General features: G+C 40.4%; 1 protein-coding gene across 3 annotated transcripts; it reads left to right on the top strand.

Annotated features, from left to right (window-relative positions):
* Positions 1–286: 286 nt before the first annotated feature.
* On the top strand, positions 287–27,744 carry usp33 (ubiquitin specific peptidase 33). 3 transcript variants are annotated; one of them, XM_085141438.1, is made up of 24 exons: positions 287–470; positions 8,802–8,895; positions 9,037–9,090; positions 9,199–9,261; positions 12,841–12,990; positions 13,167–13,275; positions 15,837–15,906; positions 17,427–17,540; positions 18,569–18,647; positions 19,806–20,250; positions 20,362–20,502; positions 20,691–20,806; positions 21,069–21,241; positions 21,363–21,433; positions 21,531–21,564; positions 21,666–21,711; positions 21,824–22,004; positions 22,165–22,291; positions 22,468–22,637; positions 24,416–24,497; positions 24,613–24,721; positions 25,484–25,586; positions 26,271–26,339; positions 26,528–27,744. In XM_085141438.1, exons 2-24 carry the CDS (start codon positions 8,812–8,814, stop codon positions 26,683–26,685), a joined length of 2,748 nt encoding a protein of 915 aa, XP_084997564.1. In that variant the 5' UTR covers positions 287–470; positions 8,802–8,811; the 3' UTR covers positions 26,686–27,744. The 3 variants fall into 3 exon arrangements, with proteins under 3 accessions (XP_084997564.1, XP_084997563.1, XP_084997565.1); XM_085141437.1 differs by having other exon boundaries at positions 8,797–8,895; XM_085141439.1 differs by lacking the exon at positions 25,484–25,586 and having other exon boundaries at positions 8,797–8,895; positions 26,528–26,713.
* The last annotated feature ends 31 nt before the right edge of the window (positions 27,745–27,775 follow it).

Below are 27,775 nucleotides of genomic sequence, written 5' to 3'. Positions count from 1 at the left end.
TATTGCTACCCATTTTGTCCTTCATGTAAGTGAACTGTAATAAGTTTAAAGACGCTGGCAGTTTTTTCTCTAACAGTCCATAACTGTCCCATCACATCCGATCCTCAATATTGATAAGAGCGGATCACTAGGCTCAAAGGATAATTAATATTTGCTTTTATGTGACTTACTAATTGAATAATCTACAGTGAGGTTATAATGCTGTTAAAAACACAAAATTATAGACTGTATAGAATTAAAAATCAAACGTGCAGCAGGATGGGGAGGGCTCGTATGTTTTCTTTAAACCGGAAAAGAGGCGGGGACAGCAGTAACGTTAGCAACCACGCTGAGCGACAGGGACGGTTATCGTTAATGTGAAGAAAGGACTGCACTCTAATATGTTTCTCTAAGTACAGACTGAGTTTATGTTGCAGACCGGGAGTACCATCGGATCCACCTGAGAAGCGGCGTCCTTTGGTACCGAGCAGGTAAGGCCGAAGGCTGACGTTGCGGCTGACTGTGCCGTAGTCACTGTGGGATTGTCCCCGATCACAGGAGGCTAACGTTAGCCAGTAAGTTGCGCACGAGACGGCTATCAGTGGCTAACCATTTCACCTAAACACTGTCTCTGGAGGGTAATACGTTCACCTTTTGTTGTTTTTATATGTTCCTTGTGGGTATTACGTCAGATAAAATGCTCTTAGGATGGCCGTTAGCATGCTAAGGTTAACAGCGAAATAGTGCTAGTCAGCCCGTGACGCTGTCAACGCCTCGACTGGTTTTGACAGCTCACTTTGGACAAGGCCGAAGCCACACACATCTGTAGTATTCACTGTTTTTATCTACGTGAGGCTAAACCACCCGCTGCTTTAAACCAGAGTAGTTAAGACATGGCCCATTTTAACTGAGTTTTTTTTTTTTCTTTTTTTAACATTATGGCCAATGCTACCCATTTGTAGACAGTCTGTTGCTAAAGTGAGCTGTTAAGCTTTACATGCGTTGTTGTTGTTTTTCCGCCTTCCGGTGTTTATTGTGTTGCTGCTTATCATTTCAAAATTTCCCTAAAGATAACAGCCACAGCCAGCATCGCTGCTTTCATTAGTGGTGCGAGATTCGGGTTAACGCCCCACCCTGACCGCGCCACCCCTTTGTGCACAGTTTATATCATGTAGTATTGTCACGTTGCTGGCGGAGGCAGTGAAACGGTGCAAAGAAAGGTTTGTTAGCCGAGATACTCTTCCTATCACCAGCTTTACGTAATCTCACAAGGCTTGACAGTGAAATTAGCTTCTAATCAGATTTTCCTGGTGTGTACTACAGAGTTTAAGGTCACTTCAGCTTTTGCAGGGATGGCCGCAAAGTCCAGGTAACTGCGAGGAGCCTGGTAAGACGAACGAAACCTCGCCCTGTTTCACTTTGCAGGGATTTAGTGTTGGTATGAAATGAAATCAGTTTCAAAGGCGTCATTGATTATTAACTTCGATTTAGAGACGGTTTTGATGAAGGGAGGAAGCAGGCTTATTGACTTGCACGTGACTGAACATGAACTTTTCATATCTCTCAGTCGAGCTGTTGTCTTGACCAGATCATGACGCTACAAACCCAGACACAGATGCAGGTTTTTTTTTTTGTTTTTTTTTTGCATAAATAAACCTTTGGCTTTCCACCTTTACTGTGATAAACATGATGTTAACAACTTTGCATGCAATTCTGTTAATTCTTTTGCCTAACAATATGCAGAGCAATTGTGCTTATTTGCATTGTTCCCTAAAGGTCCACTCTGAGCAGGAAAAACCCTGAAATATTTGCCATCTTCCCGCTGTCAATTATAATATCTGATATCTAATGTCAGATATTAAATGGACTATCATTGTTTTCTCACTGCTAAGATGATGGATGAATCAGCAGTTCTAGTTTTGGGGATCACATTTTGTCAGAAATAAACTGATTGCTTTTAATTACTGAGGTGAACTCAAAATGTTTACCATCTTCTGCTCAAAGACAGACCTGGAACTAATTGTTTAGTCGCTGAGTATTTTATTATATGTTTCTTTGGGTAATTAGAAACGAGAAGACTTAAAATTGAAGAGAAAACATTTATGTGCTACCTGGATAGTAACCCAAGCATCGTCGACCTGTGATTTTGTGCCCAGAATGGCTATTGGATGATCCGGCCTGGCTTGTAATGATGCATCTACATGGGCATCTTTTTTTCCATCTGCATCGAAGAGTAATATTAGTGCAAACAGCACTTGGAACAAAACACAAAATTCTCTTCATGTCATTAACCACAAACACCGACTAATGAGATGGAGCTATGTCCTGTGTGTACTTCTGAGGTTTCTCCCCCCCCCTCATACTGTTGTTGTTGTCTGTGGGCTGTACAATGGAAAAAACAAAAGAAGAAACAATCAAAGAGGGAGGGAATCACAATGATCAGCTTTCTCTCTTAAACCTGGTTTTCTGCTTCAGGCTCTGTGCACGCTCACTTGACTGCGATTGAGTGCCTCCTGCTTCGGTCAGAGGAATTCCTGATAAAAGTCTATAAAGGATATGAAAAAAAGACGACTTTTCTGCAAATAAGCTGAGAGTATTACTGCAGAAAGTCATTTATTTTTTGACTCAGTGAATTAATATTTATTTTGTCAGTCAGTGCACTTTCAGCGCAACAGTTATTAAAAAACGTGACTGCTACACATTTGAGCTCTGAAATGTTAAACTGGATCTGTAGAAACATTAAAACTAACCCGTTGTGTTTACGCCTGACTCTGTACCTCAGCTTAATGATGGAGAGGTAGAAATCCCTTAGACCAGCGGTCCCCAACCTTTTTTGCGCCACGGACCAGTTTATGCCCAACAATATTTTCACGGACCGGCCTTTAAGGTGTCGCGGATAAATACAACAAAATAAAACTGCTACCGGTACGGAATAAAGAAGATTTATTCATAACACACGTGAAAAGACCCAGGAAAACCGAGTTAATGATAAAAACGATAACAAAATAACGCTGAAAACCAATAAAAACCCTGAAAACCATACATTTCACACCTGAGCCTCAACTCTTTGCGGCCCGGTACCAAACGACTCATGGACCGGTACCGGTCCGAGGCCCGGGGGTTGGGGACCGCTGCATTAGACTATGGCCAGATCAAAGTGAAATGGAATATTTTTGGTGACAAGGTGTTTTTGTCTGTGTTAAACAAACTTTGGAGGAGATTGGGAGAAATATGAACTTTACTGCAGGCCTTCATTTGGTAGTGTAAGTAAGCTGTGACTCAATAGGTTACATGTAAATGTAAAGGATCAATATTATCCTTGGACATCTATATTCCCCCCCCTGAATATAGAAAGATTAATAGATTTATAATTTAGATGATTAATTATGGCAGGTGAACAGCTGGCTCTTCTCATTTAGACAGACTGTTCAACAAAGGACTTTTACTGGTGTTTTAATGGAAAAATACTGACTGTAAGAAATAAGTCATTAAAAAGAGTTCATTTTAGCAAGGTTTCTTCAGAGGGAAAATAATCAGTGGAAACTAGGGAGAAGGTGATATAGGTCAACTTCCAAGAAACAACAATAATATAACAATAATTTTGATGATACAAGGAAAAAATGCTGGCCAACGTTTTATTGATGCTCGCAGGCAGCAGCATTTATAAGTGTAAGCGAATGAAGAGCATTTTCCATCCCTCTTTTCTAATGAGTTACTGTCATTGATGACACAGTTTGTTATTCAAAGTGCAAATCTATTGAAACAAAGTGCCAGTGGCATTATAGTGCAGTAATAGTGACACACCATTATGCAGCATAAATCAAATGTAAGCGCAATACTAGCCCAGGGAGATTTTCCTGTGACAAAGTTAAGTAAAAGTATTAAATAACTTATTAACACGTACGTTTTAGAATAGCTAAAGTAATCTAACCTTGTAAATTCAAAAATATTTTCCAACTGGAATCTCGTGTCCTGAGTTGAGCTTTCAACCAGCTGCTTAAAGCCCCGCTTTTCCAGCATGTAACTGCATCAGTAATTCCATTTATCATTTGCAATTCCTGTCAAGCAGATTCAAACCAGCGAGTGCTCCAGCGGCACTTGGCGGAGACATTTGTGTACATTTGGGTAACACATCTCCAGCTGCTAGCATCTCCTCCTTTGTAGCCTGATTGTACTCAACTGTGTTTTTGCCTCGAGTGGTGAAACAAATGAGTTGTTTTCACCTGCGGTGGGAACACTTTTCTTGCATATTTTCCAGAGTAGTGTGCTTTTTTGGAAGTTGTTGAAGTACCTTTTTACTAAAACACTGGAGGCTGACATGTATCTTGTGCGCTCGTGCGGTATTGTCTTGTTGCATGCACCAGGGAACATAAACACATGGTGTTGCTACAGCAATGATTTATTGCTATGAGGTTTTTATATCTCATAAACATTTTTACTGGTGTTATCATGAACAATAATAGCTGTTGGTTGTGTTGAAGAGAATCAGTGAAAATGTGGTGCATAATTACACATATTTTAAAGTAAACTCTGAAGCTAACCTGTTCCAGACCAGGTTATTTGAGCAGCAATAGTCACAGTGGTGATCTAGGAAGGTAAAAAGAAGTTGTGACGCTGGAAGTTCGGATTTTAAGCTCAACATACCTCACTAACCCATTATTCTCACTTTGTAGTACATCCCTCTGTTTTGAGGATGCACATTTTCCTCTTTGCACTAAAATAGATGGAGCTATATCCTGTGTGTATTTCTTTGTTTTTTACTGATACGTTTGCACTTAACAGGTGTCTTCTGTGCTTGTTGGCAAGCCAAAGCAGTATATCATAGGTTTAAAAACATTGTGTATGCTTTGGCACTCTGTATGAGTCATTTCATCATTAATGTGGTTTAAATCTGCTGAGTGAATCTGCTGTCATCAATCAGTAAGTCTTTATTTATATAGCACCTTTTGTGAAGGTTAGTGGAGTTGTAAGTGCATAAGAGATGACTGATAAGGCAGAAATCAGTGTACTAAAGTAGAATAATAGTAATTAAAAAAAGATAAGCTATGTAGAATATTTTAAAGGAGAAAATATCATAAAGTAAAGGCAAATAAGATGTGTAGTAGCCTGTAAGCACACCATGAGTATATCAATAAAATGAAGTGAAACTGAAAACAATAATCCAAAGCTGGATAAAAAGGAAAAAATCATATTTTTATAAAGCACTCTCAGTCACCCTGTAAGTACATGTGACTGCTGTAACCTGTGCCAGCAACTGCATTTTGGAGCTTTGTGGTGAATGATGCTATCATTGGTCTGGGGCAGACACAAGTTTTAAGACTAAAGAGGTATTTTCAGGTAAAAAAAGAAGCAGTTATTATTTTAAGCCTTTTAGTGGCTGTTGTCGTCCATATCGAACACTACAGATAAAAGTGAAATTACCGGCTTTTGTGCCTCCTGAAATGCAAAGTGTTATCACTTGTGTAATGTGTAATAATGTTTTCTGTTTCTTTAATGCTTCTGTTCTGTCCAGTGACGGTACCCAGAACCTGAACCCCACAACAGTGACTATTTCTATAGCTGTGCACAAATTAAATATAAAAGTGTCAATTTAAAGAAAGTACAGATCAATTTTTTTTTAATTAATAGAGAGGAGGACAGCGAGGAGGTAAAACTGATCACGTTCTGGTGTGGACAAAACTGCAAAACCACTTAAAGATAAGGAGAATAAATTGTCAGGAGGAGTTAACACATGCTAACAAGATGTCAAATAAGCTAAAGAAGCTACTTTAAAGCAAGCCATCTGTTCTGAGAGAAACTTTGTCTCCTGTGAAGAGCTGGATTTGAACCAAAGGCAGCAAGAAGATCACTCCAAAATGTCCCTGAAAATTTGGAGTGACCTTCACCTGTTCATTTGCAGCCTTTTCTATTTTCCCCTTTTATAAAATATGATGTGTCAATATCTTACAGCTGTTGCCCAGTGTTTGATGGAGTAATATGTGACTTAAGAGAAATATGATTCCGGCAAACACTCACACTCAGCCGTTTGCTTTATGATGAAATGCTTCTTTAAACACAGCACTCTGGATAGGCAGACCCCGAGCCACCAGCGTCCCTTGTCATTTTTACCGGTACGTCCCCTGCTCCCCTATAGGCCATCTGCGTCAGTGTGTGAGCCTTTTTTTTTTCTTTTTTGTTTCTTCGGGGTCGGGGATTCGACTGCGTCCTTGACGAGGAGCCCAATAATGGATTCCAGCGGTTTCCCAGCATCCCACTGCACGGGCCTCATGTCTTTGTCAAGCTTCCTCTTTTCACACCGAAAAGTGGAAGTACAGAGATTTTGCTCTTCATTTGTACTAAAATGATAATTGCATCATCATTTTTCAGCACATGCAAGAATGTGTTTGATGAAGTTTGGAAGAGCTTTTGTCATTTATTGGCAGACTTTGGCAGCATGATGCGCTGCTGGATACATCTTATGTATATTATATTACTGATTACTTGAATTGCCTAAGCTGAATAATCAATCATTATAACCTGTTATGGTTGCAGATGGGATCCAGAATTGTCTGTGAATGAGTAAGGGTTTATCCTCTGGTTCAAAATCAGCTATGTAAGCACTATTGATTTGCTTATAGTTAAAAGCAAAGAGGCTACGTTACCCCAGATAGCCGAAGTCTATATATTTTCCTGTTGTTTTTGCTGGTGATTTTCCTTTGGTGCTGGGCAAAACCTCTTTGGTGAGTGCCAGCATTTTCATTTGCAGGGAAAACCTTAAATGATCAATAAGCTCTAAAGAAAACTGATTTTGAGAAGTCTCAGATGCATGATGGCATATACATCCATCAGACAGAGCAGGAAATAGGCTTCTAGACACAGCTAATTAGTACATCTTGGCTTTGTTTTGTTGTTTTCTCTTCAATATGTCAACGTCTCTGACTCTCAATCAACTGACTGCAGCACAGTCAACTTGTCCATTTGACCATCATCACTAATGGTAATGGAGTGTGATCTAAAGCCTGTGCCTGGGATCATTGGTGTGACTTTCACTTTCATTTTAGTGTGTTTATTGTCAATACAAGATTTTTAGGCATGCAACTAAGTCGGACACGTGTCATTCATTTCAGTGTTGCTGTCGGTGAAAATGTGACCCTTTTTTATTCCCTTCTACAAAGCGTATTTCTCAGTAGACATTTCTTTGCTGTCATCTGGACCCTTTGGTGGTTTGGACTAAATGTAGACCGTATATAAAAGATGAACATGGTTGCCTGTCTCAGTATTAGATTTCTAGAGTTGGAAGATAGTACTACACCCTCTCATTTCTAATATGTTACGTTATCAGCTAACTCAAGCAAGCTTGATTAGCTTGAGTTGTATGACCAGGTGCATCTGCTAATTGATGCTAAGTGACATCCATACAAAATATGATAATTTCACTTAGCACAGCTGAAGCAAAGGCTTTCTGGACAGTCTGTACCACACAGCAGTGTTTGTTTATTTCTCAGCTAATTCCATTAAAAAAGGCACCATCAGCAAACACAGTGAGAGGTTGAGTTCAGTGACTTTAATTAGTGGAGGTGAAGCAGCTACATGTGGGTGTTTAAACCTTTGCCCCTAAATCCAGTATACAGATGGATGAGACACGTTTTTGTACTCTCCATTATGGTGTTTTGAAATCAGATGGGACAAACCAGTAATAGATCCTGCTGTAAAACTGAGGCACAGCAGACACTCAAAGGTTCTTGGCAATAATATACCCTAGATATTTGTTTCTGGCTTTTAGAATAACCGCCTTAAAATAACTACATGTTTTATTCAGTATAACTTGAAACTGGCGACTAAGTCTGTGAAGTCATCAGGAAAGTGTTAACAGAAGTCGTAGAGCAGCGGTCCTTTTCACGTGTGTTATGAATAAATCTTCTTTTTTTCGGTACCAGTTTTATTTTGTTGTATTTATCTGCGACACCTTAAAGGCCGGTCCGTGAAAATATTGTCGGGCATAAACCGGTCCATGGTGCAAAAAAGGTTGGGGACCGCTGTCGTAGAGGAAGGGAGCCTAGGGGTGTTTTCTTTTTTCTTTTATTTTCAGAAGTCTTTTGGCAGCTAGGCGAGTCGCCCCCTGCTGGCCACAAAAGACAGCACCGCTACATGGATCCAACTTGTCAGAACAAAACCTCTTAAAGCCATAGAATAAAACCACAATATAAATATGTGTGACTGTGGCTCAGAAAGTAGAATAGCATTAGATGCATACCAGTTTGTTTTACTGTTTACCACTGGCTTCATGTTTCACGCTGGAAGCTGGCTGTCTTTTCATGGCGTCTGTGCTATTCTAGAGGAGTGGCATTGTTTTCCACTTCCAGACTAGATTTATTTTTCAGCCCTGGGTGTTGATGCTTGGTCTTAATTCGTTCATGAATCTCAGCAGTCTGCCTTGTCATTATTAAAGTCATTTATGATGCGACTGCTTGTTCGACATAAGCTGGACAACTGTGTCATGATCCACTGCTTGGCATGTCAGTGGCTGATAATAAGGGGATTTGCCAGTCATGCAGCCATGGAAAAAATTCATCTTGTGAGGCGATGAGTCAGGTTACTCGAAGCCTGACTGTCTTGCTTGTCATCAGAGTTGTTCTTTTAAATATATCCTCCGTTACACTGTCGGCTATCAGTTACACGGTTGAGAAGCGCAGTTTTAAGACAAGAAGCCCTCCATTGTATTCTTCTTCTTTTGTTTTTGTTTTTTGTTGTCATTTTAACTCTGAGTCACTCAACTCAAATTGCAAGTCATGGACTAAATGTTGTTGGTTTGTTTTTCTTTCTCTTTCACATCCTCAGACCAGTGGGTGAGCAATGCCACCGGTGTCCAGCTGTGACTGCCCCCACCTGGACTGCGTGGGTGAGATCACCAAGGAAGAACTTATTCAAAAATCTCATGTGAGTGACCCTCTCCACCCTCTGTTGCATTAAAAGTGCTATGCAGCATAACAAAGACTGCATGACAAGCCTGGATTTATTGTTTTGGTACTTTCTCACCTAAAATGAAATAACCCTGACCTGGGTGTCACATTTTTCTAGGGCCAGTGCCAAGACTGTAAAGTTGGTGGACCAAATTTATGGGCTTGTTTGGAGGTAAGACGATGTTTGCTGCTGGAAAATGCTGCTCTTGCTTAGTGAAAAAGTATCTGCATTAGACTGCATTTTCATTTTTCTGCATCCCCTGTTTAATTTTCTCCGTAGAATGGATGCGCCTACGTGGGTTGTGGAGAATCTCATGCTGACCACAGCACTGTTCACTCACAGGTGAGACATCTCAGACTTTCCAGTGCGTTTCCATTGTATCAGGATTTGAAATTACATGCAACTTAATCGAAATTACATGCAACCAAAGGAGAAGCAGATGAGGAACAGATGGTAGTTCAGGAATACCAGGTCCCAGGAGTCATGACTTGCAATAAAAGCACCTCCAGCATCACTTTTATTTTTTATTGTTTTTTTTCTTCGTCAAAGAGCCCGAGTGTGCATCTTTTTAGCTTTTGAAGTGCACGTGCTCTCAAAAACCATCAAGCCAACTCTGTCTGGCCACATATCCACACATCCAGTTCAGTTTCAGCAGTGGATCATCCATTATTAATCTCCTTTCCTCTGGGAAGTGCAGGAGACTCACTATTACTGTCGGTTCCATGGCTACAGTAACTATCCCTCCTGCAGCTCATCCACCCTCTGGTGCTCTCACTGTTGACTAAGGCTTTTCCTCCAGCACGCTAGGGCCATGTGGGGACAGGAGGACTAAAGGGGCAAACATGTAATTTGCTCTTGCTGTTACTATATCCGTTGTTAAGTCTGTATCTGGAAAAGGCTGTAAGAGGGATATTGGATACAGAGGGTGCTGGTGGAGAAATTTAATATTAGCTGGCCAATTTTTAAATGATATCGCTCATGAATTTAATATGCATCCTCTATCTGGGACATCTGTCTGCGGTGCTCGCCAGCCACCTTTTGTGTGTGTGTGTGTGTGTGTGTTGTTTTTTTCCCTTTCATTTTTCTTTCCAGTTGAAGCCATCTAAATCTTTCAAGAATAGGGACCATGCTTAATTAGTGCTCCAGAAGCCCTGAGGGGACAGAAACATTTTAATCTCTTGACTACGCAGTGATGGAGACTACTGCCAGATTGTATGTGACACAGTAGTAAAGGGGAATAATGTTTTTGTTTTTTTGTTTTTGTCAAGCTATAGATCACAGAACTGACCAAAACTCAATATCTGTACATTTTTATTACCTGAAGTCAAACTACATGGAGGTAAAGATAAGAGAAAGAATTACAAAAAGCAGAGAAGGAAAAAAGAGAAATAAAAAAAAAAAAAGATATTGATGATTGTTTATGTCAGAATAATCCCCACAGCTCGCAGCAGATTTTCTCTTTTCATTTTTTAATTTCTTAATGTGTTTCCGATGCATTTTGGCAGCGTCCTCTCACGAATATTATGACTGAATCAATTTGAAGGGTGTTAACATCCTTTGATATGTGTTGACATTTCTGGTACCACTTTGGCCATGTTGTATTTGCCTTATTTGGCACATTAGCAAGCAGATAAACAGCTTAAAAATAAGCATTTTTTCAGGTTTTGAGCACTGAAATCAAACTATTCTGCTGAAATTCTGTAAAAGGTGGTCTAAGGTCGTTACCTGCTACCAGTGCTGAGGTGCATGTGATGCTTCAGTACATACATCAGGAAGATAATGACTGACTGATGACTCAGTGGACTTGTTCGCTCATACTGTGTTATTAAATCCCTCTGGCACCGCTGTATCATCTCACATTCAGTTACAGTCACAGGATTTAAAATATCCCCCCAGCAAAACCAGTGACAAGAGGAAGGGAAACAAAAATCTTTCATTTCTTGCTTTCTCAACTTCTTAATTTTGCACTTTTAATTCCAGTTATCACCGTCTCTCAAAGTGGAGGATACTCAGTTATTCCTATGAATACCACACTGTCTAGCTTTAAATAGGTATTTGCTTTTGTTTGTATTTCAAACTCCACTATACATTTAAAAATGGATGTTTAAAGTAAAGTCCTGCATATTTCAAAAAAATTATTTTAAGCTTTCCAGTTATTTTCAAGCTGCCGGTACTCTGAAAGTGTAGTTCCTGATTGGATCACAAGAAGAAGAATGGTAGCCTCTTGTATTTCCTAGCACTCAGTTATTTCACTCTTAAAGACAGAAGAGGCTTAGGAAGGAGACTTGACAGTCAAATGTTGTTTTTTTTGTTTTTTAATTATTTGACACACAAAAATAGATCCAACCACCTCCTTATGACAATCACAGGGTAAAGCAGATGTTTTATTGCAGCCAACGCTGCCACAACACTATGAATGTGTTTTTAGTTTTAGTTTGAAAATAGCTTGAGAACGAGGCACGAGTTGTTGTGATGGGACAGGTTTTACTGCATTATTCCCTTTTGTCATGCAATATTATGATTAACAAGGGGCTGAATTTGTTTAAATAGAGTTTTAAAACAGTTAAATATTATATATGCTGGTAAAACATGCTGTAAAGCTCTGTGAATTCAGTTTGTTATGAATGCCCCACCTGGCATGCTTCCCCTTATAAATGTTTTAAATTGTGGTGTTTCGAGGCTGTGCTCAGTCTAGTGTGTCACCTCTGCCAGCTCTGCTCTGCCCCGCTGTGGGAAGGCTAATGTAGGCCCGATGAATAATACAGTGTGTGCTGCTGCTCGTATTCGGTCTCGTGTCAACCCGCCCAACAGCAGTGGGTCAGCAGAACTCGGCCATGTTTCCCCTTTAGCCTTCGCTCTGCCTTGATCTCCACCTTTGACTTAAGACATCCAGTTTAGTCTGACTGTGGTTAAAATACTCTGAAGTCTATCCTTTTTTTTTTTTTTTGTTTCTACTTCAAATTTGGGTGGTGTATTACTGTGGACCAGTGTAAGTGCCGCGCCCAGTTTGAGATGGTTTGGTTCCCTGTTACCATCTCTGTTTAGATGGAGGGGTACATTCATTGATATTAATTTATTCCTAAGTGTCTTGCCCTGAAATCTAACCATCACAACTAAGTGCCAGACTCTTACCCTAGCCTAAAATCCAGGTTTAACTTGAAACAGGTCTTTGAAGGGATGTGAAAAAATAAGAAAAAAGATTATTTTATTGCCTTTTGTTTCCTGTGACAAATTACTTCTGTCACCTGCTCATGTTTTGATGGTTCATTAAGCTACAATCTATAATCTGCCTGTTCTGCAAGCCACATGTTGAACAGAAACACAGACATTCAGTGATTGTATCCTATCCTTATTGTGAATGTTTAATTAAAAAGCACTTAGACATAGATAAAAGTGATGTATCATTGTTTGTTGTGATTGGTTGAATGAAACTTGTAGTATGGAAATGCTTTGAGTAGAAAGGTGCTTTGAAAGTATCAGTTTATTAGCGTGCTTAGGGAGGATCTACAAATTATACCTGGAACAAAATAATTTGGATAATATACTCAAACTAGTTCTGCACTAATGTTCTGTGAAGTTAGGTGGATTTGAAATTGCATAAAGGTAGTGTGTGTTATTTTAAATTACTTTAAATAAGCAAACTCTCTTTCAAATTAATTTAATTTGAGAAGAAAAGCCATGAGTTTATTCACCCCATGATTTAGTTGGACTGTTCCCAGAATAACTTCAGTCCAGCTGCCAGGAGAGACGTTTAGTTTTTATATATAAAAGCAGCATCACCCATTTTACAAGATGCTGGTTGTTAGATTGCGCTGAAGATTATGAAGCAAGTGTGTCAGCTGCTCCTGTTAACAGTGTTCTTGTTAAACTTTGTTTTTGAGCTCTGACACATGTCTTAATAGAATTTATTTCTTTGGATAGGACACGAGACACAACCTCACGGTGAACCTGACCACGCTTCGTGTGTGGTGCTACGCCTGTGGCAAGGAAGTTTTCCTGGAGCGTAAACTAGGTCCTCACTCACCTCACAGCAACAGCAAACCCCTCCCCTTGCCGCAGAACGTGGGTCAGGTATGAGCCAGGCTTCCTTTCTATTGTTATCTCACAGCTTGAAGATACGGTTTACTTGTAGAACAGGCTGGTTTACATATTCCCGAATGAGGAATTCCACCAGTAACAATTAAACTGTAGTTATTTATTTCCTAGACAAGATCTTTTATTATAAGGTTTATGTGTGTCTGTTACAGGATGGCAACAAGGCCCCTGGGAGTCCTACCTCCCTGAGAGTGCCCTCTAATGGTGGCTGTGAAGACATAGACATGGAGATGGAAGAGGAAGACGACATACGTGCCAGAGGTGAGCTGTGTTTAACTGATTACCACATCAGTGTCACAAAGAGTTGGCTGATAGATCTTATTAATGAATACTATCATTTTCAGATTAAAGTATTCAAATCAACACAGCTAGTTTAGATTTTATATTAAACACATCCATTTATTGTGGCAGACGGCCAAAAAACATAACATCTGCCACGAGAGGTGGTTTTTACTGCAGCAATGCAGTTTAAGCAGATTTAGTTTTAACACAGTCATACAGCAGTTCATTAAATATTCATGTGCTGTAATCTATTGATTTGTGTTTGTTGACCCTGGTTTTCGGGTCGATGAAGACCATTTTTAAATTTGCTTCAGCTGATATGTCCTGATTTCTGACTGTGTACACAAAATGGACATTTTTCCTCTTTTGAAAGCCCAAAGAAAAGTCCACATTTGATGGCTGGACTTTTATGTTAGTTAGGATTATCTGGTCCAGAGTTGTTATTAATTACTATTATACACTCTGCTAGGTAAAGGTTAAAGATGTCCAGTAGCCTGTTTGAGCTGACATTGTTGCTTTTATGTGTGGCAACATTGTTGCTTTTATGTGTGGCACAATAATCAAATAAAATCAGTCAAGACCTTTGCAAAAATGTGAAGTATAAGTTCAACAAACTGGCAAACTTGCAATCAGTTTCTCACAATATTAACCAACAAAGGTAGATATGAGAGGTACATGTCCCGCACGCTCAGATCAAACACTGAACATGCTTCAACGTGCCAGCTCCCCAGTATGAAGTCTGTGCAATGTTCAGTTGAAGGAAGCAGGCAACTGCACAGTGAGCGAGCAGAAGTCATTTGTGCCGTCTGACTGTTTTCATGTGTCTGAAAACAGTCAGACGACATCTCTGACTGTTTTCTGCAGAGAGAGTTCAGCTGCGGACAGTGCCCTGTGTTCATTAGTGAAAATGGCTTAAAGGTCGTAAGTGAAGCAGTTTTATATTCAAATCTTCTAATTAAAAGTCGAAGCTCTGCTGCCTTAGACACCTTTTTAATTATTAAAATCAAATACTTTTGAAGTCAGTGAGGTGACAAAAATTTAATTATGTTTTATCGCCTCTTTAATCCAAGTTTGACGAAATTAAAGATGAACACCTCAAATGCAAGAGCTCGGTAATCAGCAGGTGGTTTAGTTCAAAGCGAATGTTATGAATGTTGTTAAACAGAGAAGTAAATTTCTGCAATAAGATGAGTGCTTTTAGCGGCTCTGATGCACCAAACAGTCTTCAAATAACTAGAGCTGAGAAAAGCCAGCTAATGTCTTGCCTAGCCATCACCCCCCCCCCCCCCCCCCCCCTTAGTCATCTGAAACATATATTAAAACACAAACAAAATCAACTAACAATGATTTACTTGCAGCTGTGAATCTGCAGATGAGGGTAAATTAGGATGACGTGCGGTGCCAAAAACTGTGCTAAACTGCACAATGCCGCTAAGCAGGACTATGAGCGGCAGTGCAGCTCAGTGGGTTCCTGTCAGCTCTGTCCCACCAAAGTCACTGTGGAAGTAATGTTTGCACACAGGCTCCACCAAATGACATATGTTATGTTGCGCCTCATGTGGTGCAGCTCGGGCACTGGCACTGCTTCACGGATATTTTTGTCACACATGCAGATCATATGATTAGGAAGCACGGTGAATACGCTTTGAAAACTAATGTGCTCTGCAGAACAGGCTGGTCGTATATGTGGGCGACATATTTATAAAAGGAAAACACACCTCTGGACCGCTACAGCAGGAATGGACACAATTCAGCACCGCATGTTCCCTCATTTGGTGTTTTGATGAAGGCACTGGACCCACATATTCCTGGGGTGTTTAATTAGGTCAGGTTCTGGTGACTGTCCATCAGACATAATTTTCATACTGATTAAACCATTCACTGACTGCCTCGTGCCCTGTGGATGGGAGGGATTGTCATCCCAGAAGCTTCCATGTTCAATGTTGGTGTGTAACAGTGGAAATTTGTTCTTTTGGTGGGTTTGTCAAAAGTGTTGTTGTTGTGTATATACTCAAGAAATCAGCTGTTATAGGTGCAACATTTGAGTAATGAAGCACATCTCTGTTCTACATTTTATCACCTGTGGCCATGGTTTCACAAGGTGAAAGAGACAAGTGCATGCTGGGACCTTGTTTATTGTGGTTTGTGCAGTGGCTGTGCAACAAAACTCATGAAGGCTGGACTCAGAATAAATAGAAACATAGGTTCTCGCTTGCATTCCCCAAAACATTATGGCAAATGAAGTTGTAGAACTTAGACCATTGTTATTATACCCCAAACAGAAATAAGACTTTGAATTGTAGTAGGAGCGATAAAATCCATTAATATGAGCTGTGTAATGGGGTGGAGACCACAGGCCACAGCAGCTGTGTCTAAAATACACTAGGCAGGCACTTTTTCCTGCCCCTGCTGTAAAATATTAATCTCAGAAATGAAACGGGTCTTGTGAAAATGTAGACACTTTCTGTCTGCCATTAAAATTTACGAGGAGTTGATGAAAGGCTTGCTTTAATTTCCCCGGTGTGCTCTGTCTCCGTCAGGCCTGACAGGACTGAAGAATATAGGCAACACCTGCTACATGAATGCTGCCCTCCAGGCCCTGTCCAACTGGTGAGACCGCTGTTTATCCACCTTCTGTCCCTGCGTCTACCTGTCTATCCCACTGTTCCTGCGCAGACAGCTTTTTCTTCGTCTGACTTTCCTCTCATTTGTCACACTGTTAACGCGCCTATTCAATAGCCATTTGCTGTTTTATACACCGTCTGACTGCCTCTTATTGACTGTGAGAAACAACCGCGGCTGTGCTCATTTGAGAGAGTGACGGCTGAGTGAAAATTGCTGCAGTGCGCCATTTGAGATGACAGAAATGGCCTTTTGGAGTTCCCTGTAGGGTCTTCTCTTACAGATGAACACCAACTCTTCTACCCCCCCACACAAGTCTTCTGTTGCTTCTTCTCATGTGTTTCTTGCTCCTTTCCCACCATTTCTTTCTTCTTCTTCTTCTTCTTCTTCTTCTTCTTCTTCTTCTTCTTCTTCTTCTTCTTTTTTTTTTTTTTTTACATCTTTCTTTTACTGTTTTTCTTCCAGTCTGCCTCATCTTTTATTGTTTATTGAAGTGCCGATCTGTGTGATTCACTGCTCATGTTTGGCTTATTTGCGGTGGTCACTTAAATTAGAGCTCTGCAACAAACCTCGAGGCTGTCTTATTGCTTTTATTTTTCATGGAACAACAAAGCAAAGCAAAGCCCTTCTTTCTTTCTAATACCATCTACCCACGGGCCAGTAAATGTTTAAATTAAATGGATGATGCTGTGTCTGGATATAAGTAAAAATGGGAAAAGATGTGGGTCAAAATTTGCAATCTAAATCACATTCCAAAAATAGGAAGAACTGACTCATGCAGCTGCAGAAGGAGGGACCTTTTCCTGAAACTTCGCTTTGATGTCTGTTTGTGTGAGTGTAGCGTTCCTCAGTTACTTTCGGGTCATTATGCAAGTCTAAGGACTTTTCTCTTGCCAAGGGAAGGGAACACTCCATGCCTTATTCATCCTGTAGTTTGTCTCTTTCGTGCAAATTCCCGTCCATTCTGTATTCGTCAAGTAAAATCCCCTTAGCTGTTTCTCTTTTCAGCCAGTCTGATGTCCTTCAACTCTCAGCTGTGTGAGGCAGTTTCTCGCATGAGACAAAACCTCTAGGAATTTGTGATATCACTCAATGACTGAAGTATGAATTTAAATGAAATTAATAAAAAATTAAGTGAAGGCAACATTATGTAGATGTGCCAGAATGAAACCTCTCTGGATCTCTGTTCTTTATATTATTTTTTAATCTTTGAGTCTAATGGAAAACACACATTTAACCTTGAGTATTATGATAATACTAAGGTATCAAAAAAGCTTTTTACAAATGCTACATATTATAATAATGCAGTATTGTTCTTTGCTCTGTTTTTCTGCCTGTGTCAAAGTTGATTGTTACATTTTGTTTTTTCAAATTACACACTTCACTCCACTCTTCAGTAATGACAACCAATGACAAACTGTTTTGCTGAAGGACAGTATTTGGTAAAGGCTCGTTTATTCCTGCATGTGATATATTCATCCTTTTTTTTTGTCCCCCTCCTTCTGCAGCCCACCCCTGACACAGTTTTTTCTAGAATGTGGTGGCCTGGTGAGGACGGACAAGAAGCCCGCTCTCTGCAAAAGCTACCAGAAGCTGGTGTCAGATCTGTGGCACAAGAACAGGTATTTGGTTATTTACATGACTGAAGAATGAATATTAACATGCCTCCATGCCACAGTTAGAATTCAGGGTCGCTTTCATTACCACCCCAGTTGAATAGTAAGATGTTTAGAAAATGACGCATAGAATGTATATAAAAGATGGATGCAGGTCACTGGAAGTCCTGCATTATTTCCAGTGGCCAGCAGGGGCAACTTTTGTGAATTAAAAAAAAGTTTGATTATAAAAGAATTTGTGCTGTCAGAGTTAATCTCGTTACAGCACTAAAAAAATGTGTGGAAAAATGACCTTACTTCCCAACTGATCCATTAATTCATGGTCTCTTACAAATTTTGAGTTTTAATGAATACAAAATGATATGTGTATTGTCAATTATTCTCCTCATTTAAGTCAAAATGGACAAAAAGGCTTGGAGCACTTTTAGACAGACCTAGCACTGTCATATCAGCACGCAGAGTCTCTCAACTTTAGGCTCAGTTCTTTCTGGATTTTGGTATGACGGCATGCAGCCTGATGTTGATGATGATTGCTGACTGGTTGAAAAATTCACTTAAACAGGAAACGCAGTAAAATAATGGAACAAAATTATTGTGTTGGCTGTGATAGACAGTTTGCTGTTTTTACACTCAGTTTCACTTCACTACAAAGAAGTTCTTTCCTTAATATGACTTTGAGCAACAACGTTTCTTTTATCTATTTTTACACTGCCCCCCTGGTGGCAGTATACTGCTACAACACAGTCATATTCTGCAAAATTACTCATAGGCCCAACACAAAGCCATTCAGTTTGATCCAGCCCTCTGTTGTTGTCAAAGCTGAGATGGTGATGGCAAAATTTTTTCAAACTTTAAATACTTTGCAAAACAATGGATAAAATCACGCTGATTGTGTCCATCTTTAATATACAGTCTATCACATGAGAGCAGTTTTGCTGTTTCTAATTTCACACTCAACATTACATGTGACCCCTGCAAAAAAAGTACTTCTTTAAATCAGGCTGTGTTTAAATCAATGTGTTCTCACATTGCAGACCTTCCTATGTGGTCCCAACCAACTTGTTCCAGGGGATCAAAGCCATAAACCCCATGTTTAGAGGATACGCTCAGCAGGTGGGTCATCCCAGATGATGAAATGAATGTGCAATGTTTTCATTACTTCAAAAAACAAAACAAAAACATGGGGACACTTGTCACAGTTTGAGCCTTTTTCTAGAGCCAAACAGCATATTTGACTCTTTCATTTGTCATAAAGTCGGCAGGTGATATGATGCAAACCTTTGATGACTGTGTTGTACGAAATAATAATATCTGTCTGAAATATGATGAAAGATCATTTGCTTTTTATAATAATGTGATAGGCCTATTATTAATCTCTTTTTCTTTTTGATAATTTTATTGTTTTTTTTTTTGTGCTGAGCTGGGGTTATTATCAGTCTGACCCCAGATTATTAAGATGCCCCAGATCTTATAGTCTCTCTTATTTCCCTTTCCCTCCGTATCACTCTATTCTTATTCCTTTACAGAAATTACATTTTTTTCCAGCTCAAAGGACTCACTCCGCTAAACCGAATCCTCTGCCTTTACAGTCACTAACATGCACTTTCTCTCTCTCTGTCACACACTCTCTCACACACACACACACACACAGCCACACATCTGGTCTAAAGGTAAATTGCTTGATTTGATTCCATTTGGCACTTGAAAGCAAAGGTTTGTGCATCATAGACATAAAGGTTTTTTCAGAGAAGTTAAATTGAAGCACTTTGTGTCTTTGGCTGGTGTCTGTAAATAACGGATTTATAAGCCTGAATGGTGAATTGATAAAAGAGGCCTGTTTCCTCTTGGCTGGCCACTGTTTGTTCAGAGGTTTTAGCTGAAGAGTATTCATTTGTCACACCACGCTGGGCTGCACAGACTTGGATTAAACATCGCTCTGAATGAAGTTAACATTCCCCAGCTCCTGTGAGAGGAGAGTTCATTTGGCTTGAAGAGGGAGATTGGATGTCTGAGGTTCATTAACTTTGATTACACGTTCATGAGCATTTGGTTTCAGATGTTGTGATCAGAATTGGGATAAACACAGAGGTGAAGTGGTTGTTTTATGTAATTTGGAAGAAGATGTGCTTCACTTTGCCTGTCAAACTCAGTAATATATTGGAGGAATAAATGGTGAGTTATAAGGAGCTCTGTTTTCCACATGCTATGGTGACCAAGATAGTAGAATAAGTGTCTTGCCCTGCTAATATTTTGTGTTTAACTGCACTGTAGGATTCCCAGGAGTTTCTGCGCTGCTTAATGGATCAGCTTCATGAAGAGCTGAAGGACCAGCTACCTGAGCCCTGCGACCAGTCCCACGGCATCGCAATGGACGACAGTCCCGAGGAGGACAACCATAGCCAGTCAGACAATGACTTCCAGTCATGTGAGTCCTGCGGTAGCAGCGAGAGGGCCGAAAATGAAGTGCAGGGTGGGAATGCGTTGATAGATGACACCAACGAAGCAGAGATGCTGATTCCCGAGCAAGATGAGATTCAGGCCAATAGGGAGTGGCAGAAGGAGAAGAACATGATTAATGACCTGTATCGCTCCGGGACTAATGGCATTACGGGTGGAAGCACTGGAGTGGACATCGACAAAGATGTAGATACCACTACAGAGACCACGCCTATTATCAGCAGCCAGGGAGCCATCAAGGTTCAAGGCAGAGCGTCAGGTAAACACATGAGAAATAGTGGCTCATATTTTATGGGATGACTTTTTGATATTCACGGCTAAATTTATGACCTTAAGAGTCTCTAAACCTTGGTCTTTTTTTTTCTTGCAGATTGCTTTCCAGATATCCAAATGCCAAACACTACAAGATCACAAAGTCCAGTCCCCATGGAGGGGCACATTCCCAAAATGTCCAGCAGTCCACCCAAAGCAGCCTCTGGCTGGCCCAGTCTGAACCCGGCACACAAGAAAGGTATTAAACTTTGTTTAGCGCCAGCGAGTTCATCTCCATTATGAGAGGGAGTCGTACCCAGAATAAGAACTGTAAATATAAAGAGGTTAGCAAGGTAACAGTATCCCAAAACTATCCTTGCTGACTCTTGTGTGAGACATGCTGTACTGTATTCTCAAATTTCTCTGCCTCTGTCTGCTTTCCCACAGCAGTGACCACATTCTCCCCGCCAAAGAACAAGCGCCAGAAGAAATATCGCAGCATCATCTCAGACGTGTTCGACGGGACCATTGTCAGCTCAGTACAGTGCCTCACCTGTGATCGGGTTAGTGCTTTTGGTTGTCTTTTTGTTAGATCCGATTGAAATGGTAATGAAAATGCTGAGATGTTGAGCCGCAACAGAGGAGTAGGTAGAAAAAATGCCATTCTGATGATGGGAGGAAAGATGATCTGTGATCACAGTGACATTTTCGCCTTAAGGATAATTCTGCAAAGTGACAGCTCCCGCCAAATCCTTATAAAAAAACACAAACAAATGAAAAAGCAAAAAAAAACAACATTACACTTCTACCTTCTGTGGCCGTCAGGTGTCTGTGACCCTGGAGAACTTCCAGGATATCTCGTTGCCCATTCCAGGGAAGGAAGACCTGGCCAAGCTCCACTCATCCACCCACCAAACCTCCCTGGTAAAAGCTGGCTCCTGTGGGGAAGCTTATGCACCACAGGGGTGGATAGCATTTGTCATGGAGTACATCAAGAGGTGTGTCTATAACCCATATGCTGTATTTCTTTTTATTTATTTTTACATAAAGCACCACTCAGTAGCTGCTTTCTGTTTTTGTCTAAAATTCACCTCCTTCTGTGTTTGTTTCTCCTGTTAGTTGGTTCTGGGGTCCAGTGGTTACACTACAAGACTGCCTTGCAGCTTTCTTTGCCAGAGATGAGCTAAAGGGTAAGCGGGTGGGTGGAAAAATATGTTGTGCCAGTACAAACATCAAGAATGATGTCTCAATAATGGTTTGTTTTGTGTTTTTAATTTTTTCCCTTAGGAGATAACATGTACAGTTGTGAAAAATGCAAGAAGTGAGTAATTTATTGCACATTAACTAAAATGAGATCTAAATGGACTGCACCTGCAATGACTGCTCCTCTCATTGATCTTTTTTTTCCTGCCCCCCTCATAGATTACGAAATGGAGTCAAATTTTGTAAAATGCAAAGTCTGCCAGAGGTAAACTGACATTTCTAGATATTTATATGATGAAGAAATACAAATATTTATCCAATATGTCTTCAAATGCCATGCTTCTGAAATGAGAAATGGTTTCATTCTCCTGCTTCAGATCCTGTGTATTCACTTGAAGCGCTTCAGACACGAACTGATGTTCTCCACCAAGATAAGCACCCATGTGTCATTCCCCCTCGAGGGCCTGGACTTGCAGCCTTTCTTGGCCAAAGACAGCTCCGCCCAGACCACCAGCTACGACCTGCTGTCAGTCATCTGTCATCATGGCACTGCCAGCAGTGAGTGGGCGCAGTCACTCCCTTTTCTGCATGAGACCAGGGCAGCTGCCACCATTTGGCACATACGAGTGTCCTGCATTCATTCCCCTGGAAATAAAATTCACACTTACTTGATAGATTTGTGAATGCTGCTCTAACACATCCCCCTGTCTTCTCCCAGATGGCCACTACATAGCCTATTGCAGGAATGATGTGAACAATCTGTGGTATGAATTTGACGACCAAAGTGTGACTGAGGTGTCTGAAGCCTGTGTCCAGAATGCTGAAGCTTACGTGCTCTTTTATAAGTAAGCCTAGCACACTGTACTTCTATAACTCCTACCTGAACGAATGTAAAAACAAGCTCTCATTTATCTCTGTAGCATTTTAAAATTCACTACGCTGCTCAGCTATTAAAAATTGGATCGTACTTTTGCTTATTCATCTAAAATACTGATTAATATTTGATCTGTTTCTGTCCCAGAAAGAGCAATGAGGATGCAGTGAAAGAACGTAGGAGGGTGTCGGGCTTATTCAACATGATGGAGCCCAGCCTTCTGCAGTTCTATGTCTCCCGCCAGTGGCTTAACAAGTTCAAGACATTTGCCGAGCCAGGGCCCATTTCCAATGATGACTTCCTGTGTTTGCATGGAGGTGCGTATGAAAATGTGGCTTTTTTTGGCTTTTGTTCTCGCTCTGGATGTCTGATTATGACAAAGGCATTTCCAACTTTAGAAGAGTGGGAGGGGTTTCTTCTCTCTGTGAAGATGATCCTTCATTCTGTTTTTAGCAGAGAAAGGGGGAAAAAAGTCCTAAAAGGGCTCATGCGAATGGAAGTGATGTAACTGAAAAAGAAATTGTGCAGAACAGAGAATGTGTTTACACACTGTAAATAAGCACTTACAGCTTTCTCCCTCCTGCTTGGTAGTCACCAGCACCTAAGCACATAATAACTGGCTAGTCAGGTACATAAGCAGAGATAATATCAGTGCAGTGAAACCATGATTGCTTTGTGGCAGTGCAGCCAGTTGTTTGATTTTGTGTGCAAAGCCAAAAACATCACAGCTTATTTTCACTTTCCTGTTCAAGTGTGCCATGAAAAACACACTAAGCCTCCATCAAGAAGCTCTGGCTGCATGTTTTCCCAGGAGGACTTTTTGAAATAAACAGCTGTAAAATGGTGCTGGTGCAGGCATAAAAAAACACTAATTTTTCTTTGAATTGTTCATTTTAGTCAAAGTATCTTAGATTAAAGAAGCGAATTTAAAGACCTTAATTACCTGGTACACTGAGGAATTAAGATCATTTTAGATTTATTTAGGGTTCACACGTCACTTTTCATTATTTGGTTCATTATCTTATCTCGGCTTTCACGTTGCATCAAAATTTCAGTGCTTTTTTGCACGTTCACTTTTTTCCCCCCCACATTCTTCAGTATCTGCAGGGTCCTACTGCAAGCCTTGTTGTTTGCCTTTTAATATTAGAGGTTCTTAATTAAATTTTGCCTATTATAAATCAATAAGACAAGGCCCAATGAAATATTCAAGAGGGTTGGGGGAGCAGCAGTGTAGATTTTCAGTCTAGGGGAAACTGCTGCTCATATCTTTCTCACATGTCAACATGAACTTAAGCTGACAAATGAATTCAAAGAGCTTTATTGCAGCGACATGGAAGGGTTGTTATTTCTTCCTACTCTCATTTCCTTCTTGATCTTGCTGTTTTAAAAAGACTTGCTAAAAGTCAGCAAACATTTAATTAACCCAGGTCAGCTTTGCTGTATAAATTATTTGTGTAACCTAGCTTAAAGGAGAAGGAAATGAGACCCTATAACCTGTAAGTGTAATAAATAATAAAGCTTACAGGCTTATTCGACCTATTTGGTGTTTAATAGTTGGATCAAAAGAGAGAGGTGATTTAAAAATCTGGAAATTTAGGAATGAGTTGCCACCGTATCCTGACTTTTAGACTCTTAAGCTCAAAAACTCTTTTAGTCCCTAATTAATACAGTAAATCAAAGTTCCATCTGGAGCTATAATTGACATTAAACAGTGGGTTTTCACAGGCTGTAATAAATACATCTGAAGTGTTTTTCAAGAAAAAGCCAAAAATTGGAGCAAAATAAACAACTTTCTGTGGAGATCTAAAACATAATCTTTTTCATAGTCTCGCACCCTGCGGGGAGTTTAGACATGCAGTTTGGGAAGGAGTTTTAATAACAGGCTCTGGGGGTCTGAAAAAAGGAGAAACTGAAGAATATTTAATGATAGTGGTAGCAGAGTTTGAGCAGTGAATTTGACAGAATTGTGCATAGTTGAGCTTCTTGCCCTGTTTAAGCTCACCACTGATCTGTAACCATGCGAGCTGTTGCATTTCATGTAAAATAAAATGTTACACTGCAACCGTCTGACTGCTGTTTCACTGTGTTTCATCAGGTGTGCCGCCCAACAAAGCGACATTCATCGATGACCTGGTAGTGATGCTGCCACAGAACGTGTGGGATCACCTTTACAGCAGGTACACGAAGTCGACACGGCTGCTTTCAGACTGGCTGGAGGCTTTAAGCATCTTCAGATCCAGCGATTCCTTTGGCTGAAGTAACGTGTAAGCTTGTATGTACTGTTTCCCGCAGGTACGGAGGGGGACCGGCTGTCAACCACCTGTATGTCTGCCACACATGCCAGACTGAGATAGAAAAGCTGGAGAAAAGGCGTAAGCAAGAGCTGGACATGTTTGTCAGGGTAAGCACCCACTCGCTCCTCACCTCACCTGAAAAGCCGTCCAAGCAGCAGCTTTATTTAGATCGTTTCAAAACTGATTTGTGTATGTGTGTGTTTTAATGCACGGTGTGTCAGTGCAGCCAGGACTCATAGGTGTGTATAGGCCCCTTTTCTTCAGTCTATTTAACCAGTTGATAGGCTGCATGTGTTGATGCTGTTCACCCCAGCAGGAGATGAGAGGTGCAAGCCAGATGAAAGCCTTATCATTAATGCATTGGGACAGATGCAGCTGTTATTGCCTGCTCTGTGTGCCCACTCACACAATAGCTGCTCAGAATAGAGATAAGTGTGTGTGTGTGTGTGTGTGTGTGTGTGTGTGTGTGTGTGTGTGTGTGTGTGTGTGTGTGTGTGTGTGTGTGTGTGTGTGTGTGTGTGTGTGTGTGTGTGTGTGTGTGTGTGTGTGTGTGTTTATAAGACAGAGCTAAAAAGGAAGAACAAGTAATGTGTCATGTTTTTTCTTTTTCCAAGAGAGATGAAACTGGTGCAGTGTGGTTTTAAGACTGTCTTCTAATTGGAGTAACTAGCAGAGAGAATTGATTTGGTTTTCCATTTCCTCTCAATCCTTTCATCCTTACTTTTTTCCTTTTTTTGTCCCCTATCCCATCCCACTTACCCCTCCTCTTTCCCCTCCCCACCCCTTTGCGTCCTCCCTCTTGTCTCTACCTCTCACTCCACCCCCACTTCCTCTCTCCCTCTCTCTGGCTCCTTCTGCTCCCTCTGTAGCTGAACAAGGCGTTCCAGGAGGAGGAGTCTCCAGTGGTCATATACTGCATCAGCATGCAGTGGTTTCGTGAGTGGGAGGGCTTTGTCAAAGGAAAAGACAATGGTAATTGGATAGTGGTCTTGCCTTTCCATTCCCCCACCCCACTCTACCCCCTAGTCCTGTTTAAATGTCTGATTAAAAAGGTTAAATGTTTTCCATGCGATTTATTATGGAGAGACAGAGTTTCTGGAACAAACTGCCAGTCTATACGTTTTCATCGACATATGGGGGGGAAAAAGGCAAATAGATTTTTTTTCTTTTTTTTTTCCCTATAGAAAACCCAAATTCTCAGGTTTTTACAAACAGCTCATTTTCAAAAGAAACTGTGGAGTCCCCGTTCCTCCTTTTGATTTTTTCTTCAAAGAATTCGCTTTAGTCCCCCGAGTCGGGTTTCTATCCTGCTCCAGCAAAATGAAGCGTCAAAATGCATTTCATTGGTGTTCCACTGTCCTCATATTTTTTTTCTTTTTGCTTCCCCTACTTTGTATTGTCACATCTATTTATAACAGCTTGCATCTGGCACGCCTGCAAATGTCTTTTTTTTTTCTTTCTCTTGACTTCTGCTCCTCTAATATTTGTCTTCTCTCTGTAGCAAATGGGGAGCAGATATTGCTTTTTTGTAGTGTGACAAAAGCATTTGACATTTTAACATCATTGCTCTTTGATACAGTTAGGATATGAGAATATAACTCGGTTACTGATGTATGTAATTTCACAACTAATTTTCTTTTCTTCGTCTTTTTCCAGACCCACCGGGACCTATCGACAATTCAAAGATAACAGTAAACAAGAACGGCCATTTAACACTCAAACAAGGTACAAGCAACGTTTTTAAGTTGTAATTCTGTTTCTTCTGCTTTAGTAGGAAATGTATGTCTGAATATTTTATTATGGGTTTTTAAAAAGCATCAAACAAGTCTTGCAGAGATGCTGTGGACTGTAGAGCTGTTTTCCTGTTGCTGACGTTTACGATGTATACGTTTGTGATTGCACCGACCCTACAGGAGCAGATTCAGGACAGATCTCTGAGGAAACGTGGAACTTCCTCCACTCCATCTACGGCGGTGGTCCGCTGCTGACGGTTCGACCGAACATCAGCCACCAGGAAGTAGAGTCGTCGCAATCAGAGGAGAAGATCGAGGTGGAGACTCGCTCCGTTTAATCGAGCACTTGACAATACACCACAACAACATCGAAAACGTTTAAGAAACGGAAAGCCTTTTATTTTGCACTTGACTTTTTTGTTTCAAAAGCATCCAAGCAAGGGACCTCATCTTTACTCCTGCGTGACAGCCTTTGACAGAGGGAATTAACTGAAAAGGGTCGTCATGTTGTACAAATCTGTATAAAAAGCTCTTAAATTTCTATTAGCACTGTAGTACTCATGTTTCAGGTTTTCAGAACCAAGCATTTAAAATATGTGCAGCTAAAAGAAATTCCACTGAATGCCATATTGTTTTGTTTTTTTTCTTCTATGACCAAATGAGCACATGTTCTATGTCCATGTGTCTTGTGTTGCCGATACTGATGAATCACAATACATCTTGCTGTAGATATACCACATATTTTTTATTTCCTGTTGTAGTATTCACTAAATGACAAGGAAAGCAAAATGTGACACTTGGGCTATGAAGGGACTAATTGCTGACTAGTCTCAGGAATGAATTTTGTGTTTTGCACTGTTCTGTAGAAGTACAAATTGGCATGCTCACACAGATGTCTGGTTTGTATTTGAATGTACCAGTACTAATAGTATGTTGGTCAAGACTCAGCACTTGGTTATTTATAACAGAAGGGAGTGATTTAACATGATGTCAATAGATTATTATTATATCTTTTTTTTTTTTTTTTTTTTTTTTGTGGAAACGTGGCAGGCAGACTTTTTAAGAATGCATGCTCCGAACATTAAAATCCTAGTGGAACATCACATGTAAGTGCATGTAAATGCAAAGCTGCTCATGATATGTGCACGCAAATCCAGATCTGTCTTCACTAAAACTGTACAGCTGCAGAAAGCACATTGTAGTAATGTAATCAGCAACATAATGAGCAATCTGATTAATTAAAGGCATTATTTTTGTGTATGGGCATAGTGTTGCTTAAATGTGTTGGCTGATTAGGGAGTCAACAAAATGCTGTACTCTAAGTTTTTGCATATGAGTAAGATCTATTCTGATTTTTGCTGGCTGACACTATTAAAACTTGATGAAAACATGTTGAATGCTGTGCCCACTCTTTAATTGTGTCACTCT

This window comes from Neolamprologus multifasciatus, chromosome 18 (genome assembly GCF_963576455.1).
Source record: "Neolamprologus multifasciatus chromosome 18, fNeoMul1.2, whole genome shotgun sequence".
NCBI classification, from domain to species: Eukaryota; Metazoa; Chordata; class Actinopteri; order Cichliformes; family Cichlidae; genus Neolamprologus; species Neolamprologus multifasciatus.
The sequence above is the reverse complement of the archived record's forward strand: the minus strand, read 5'-3'. Positions and strand labels throughout refer to the sequence as shown.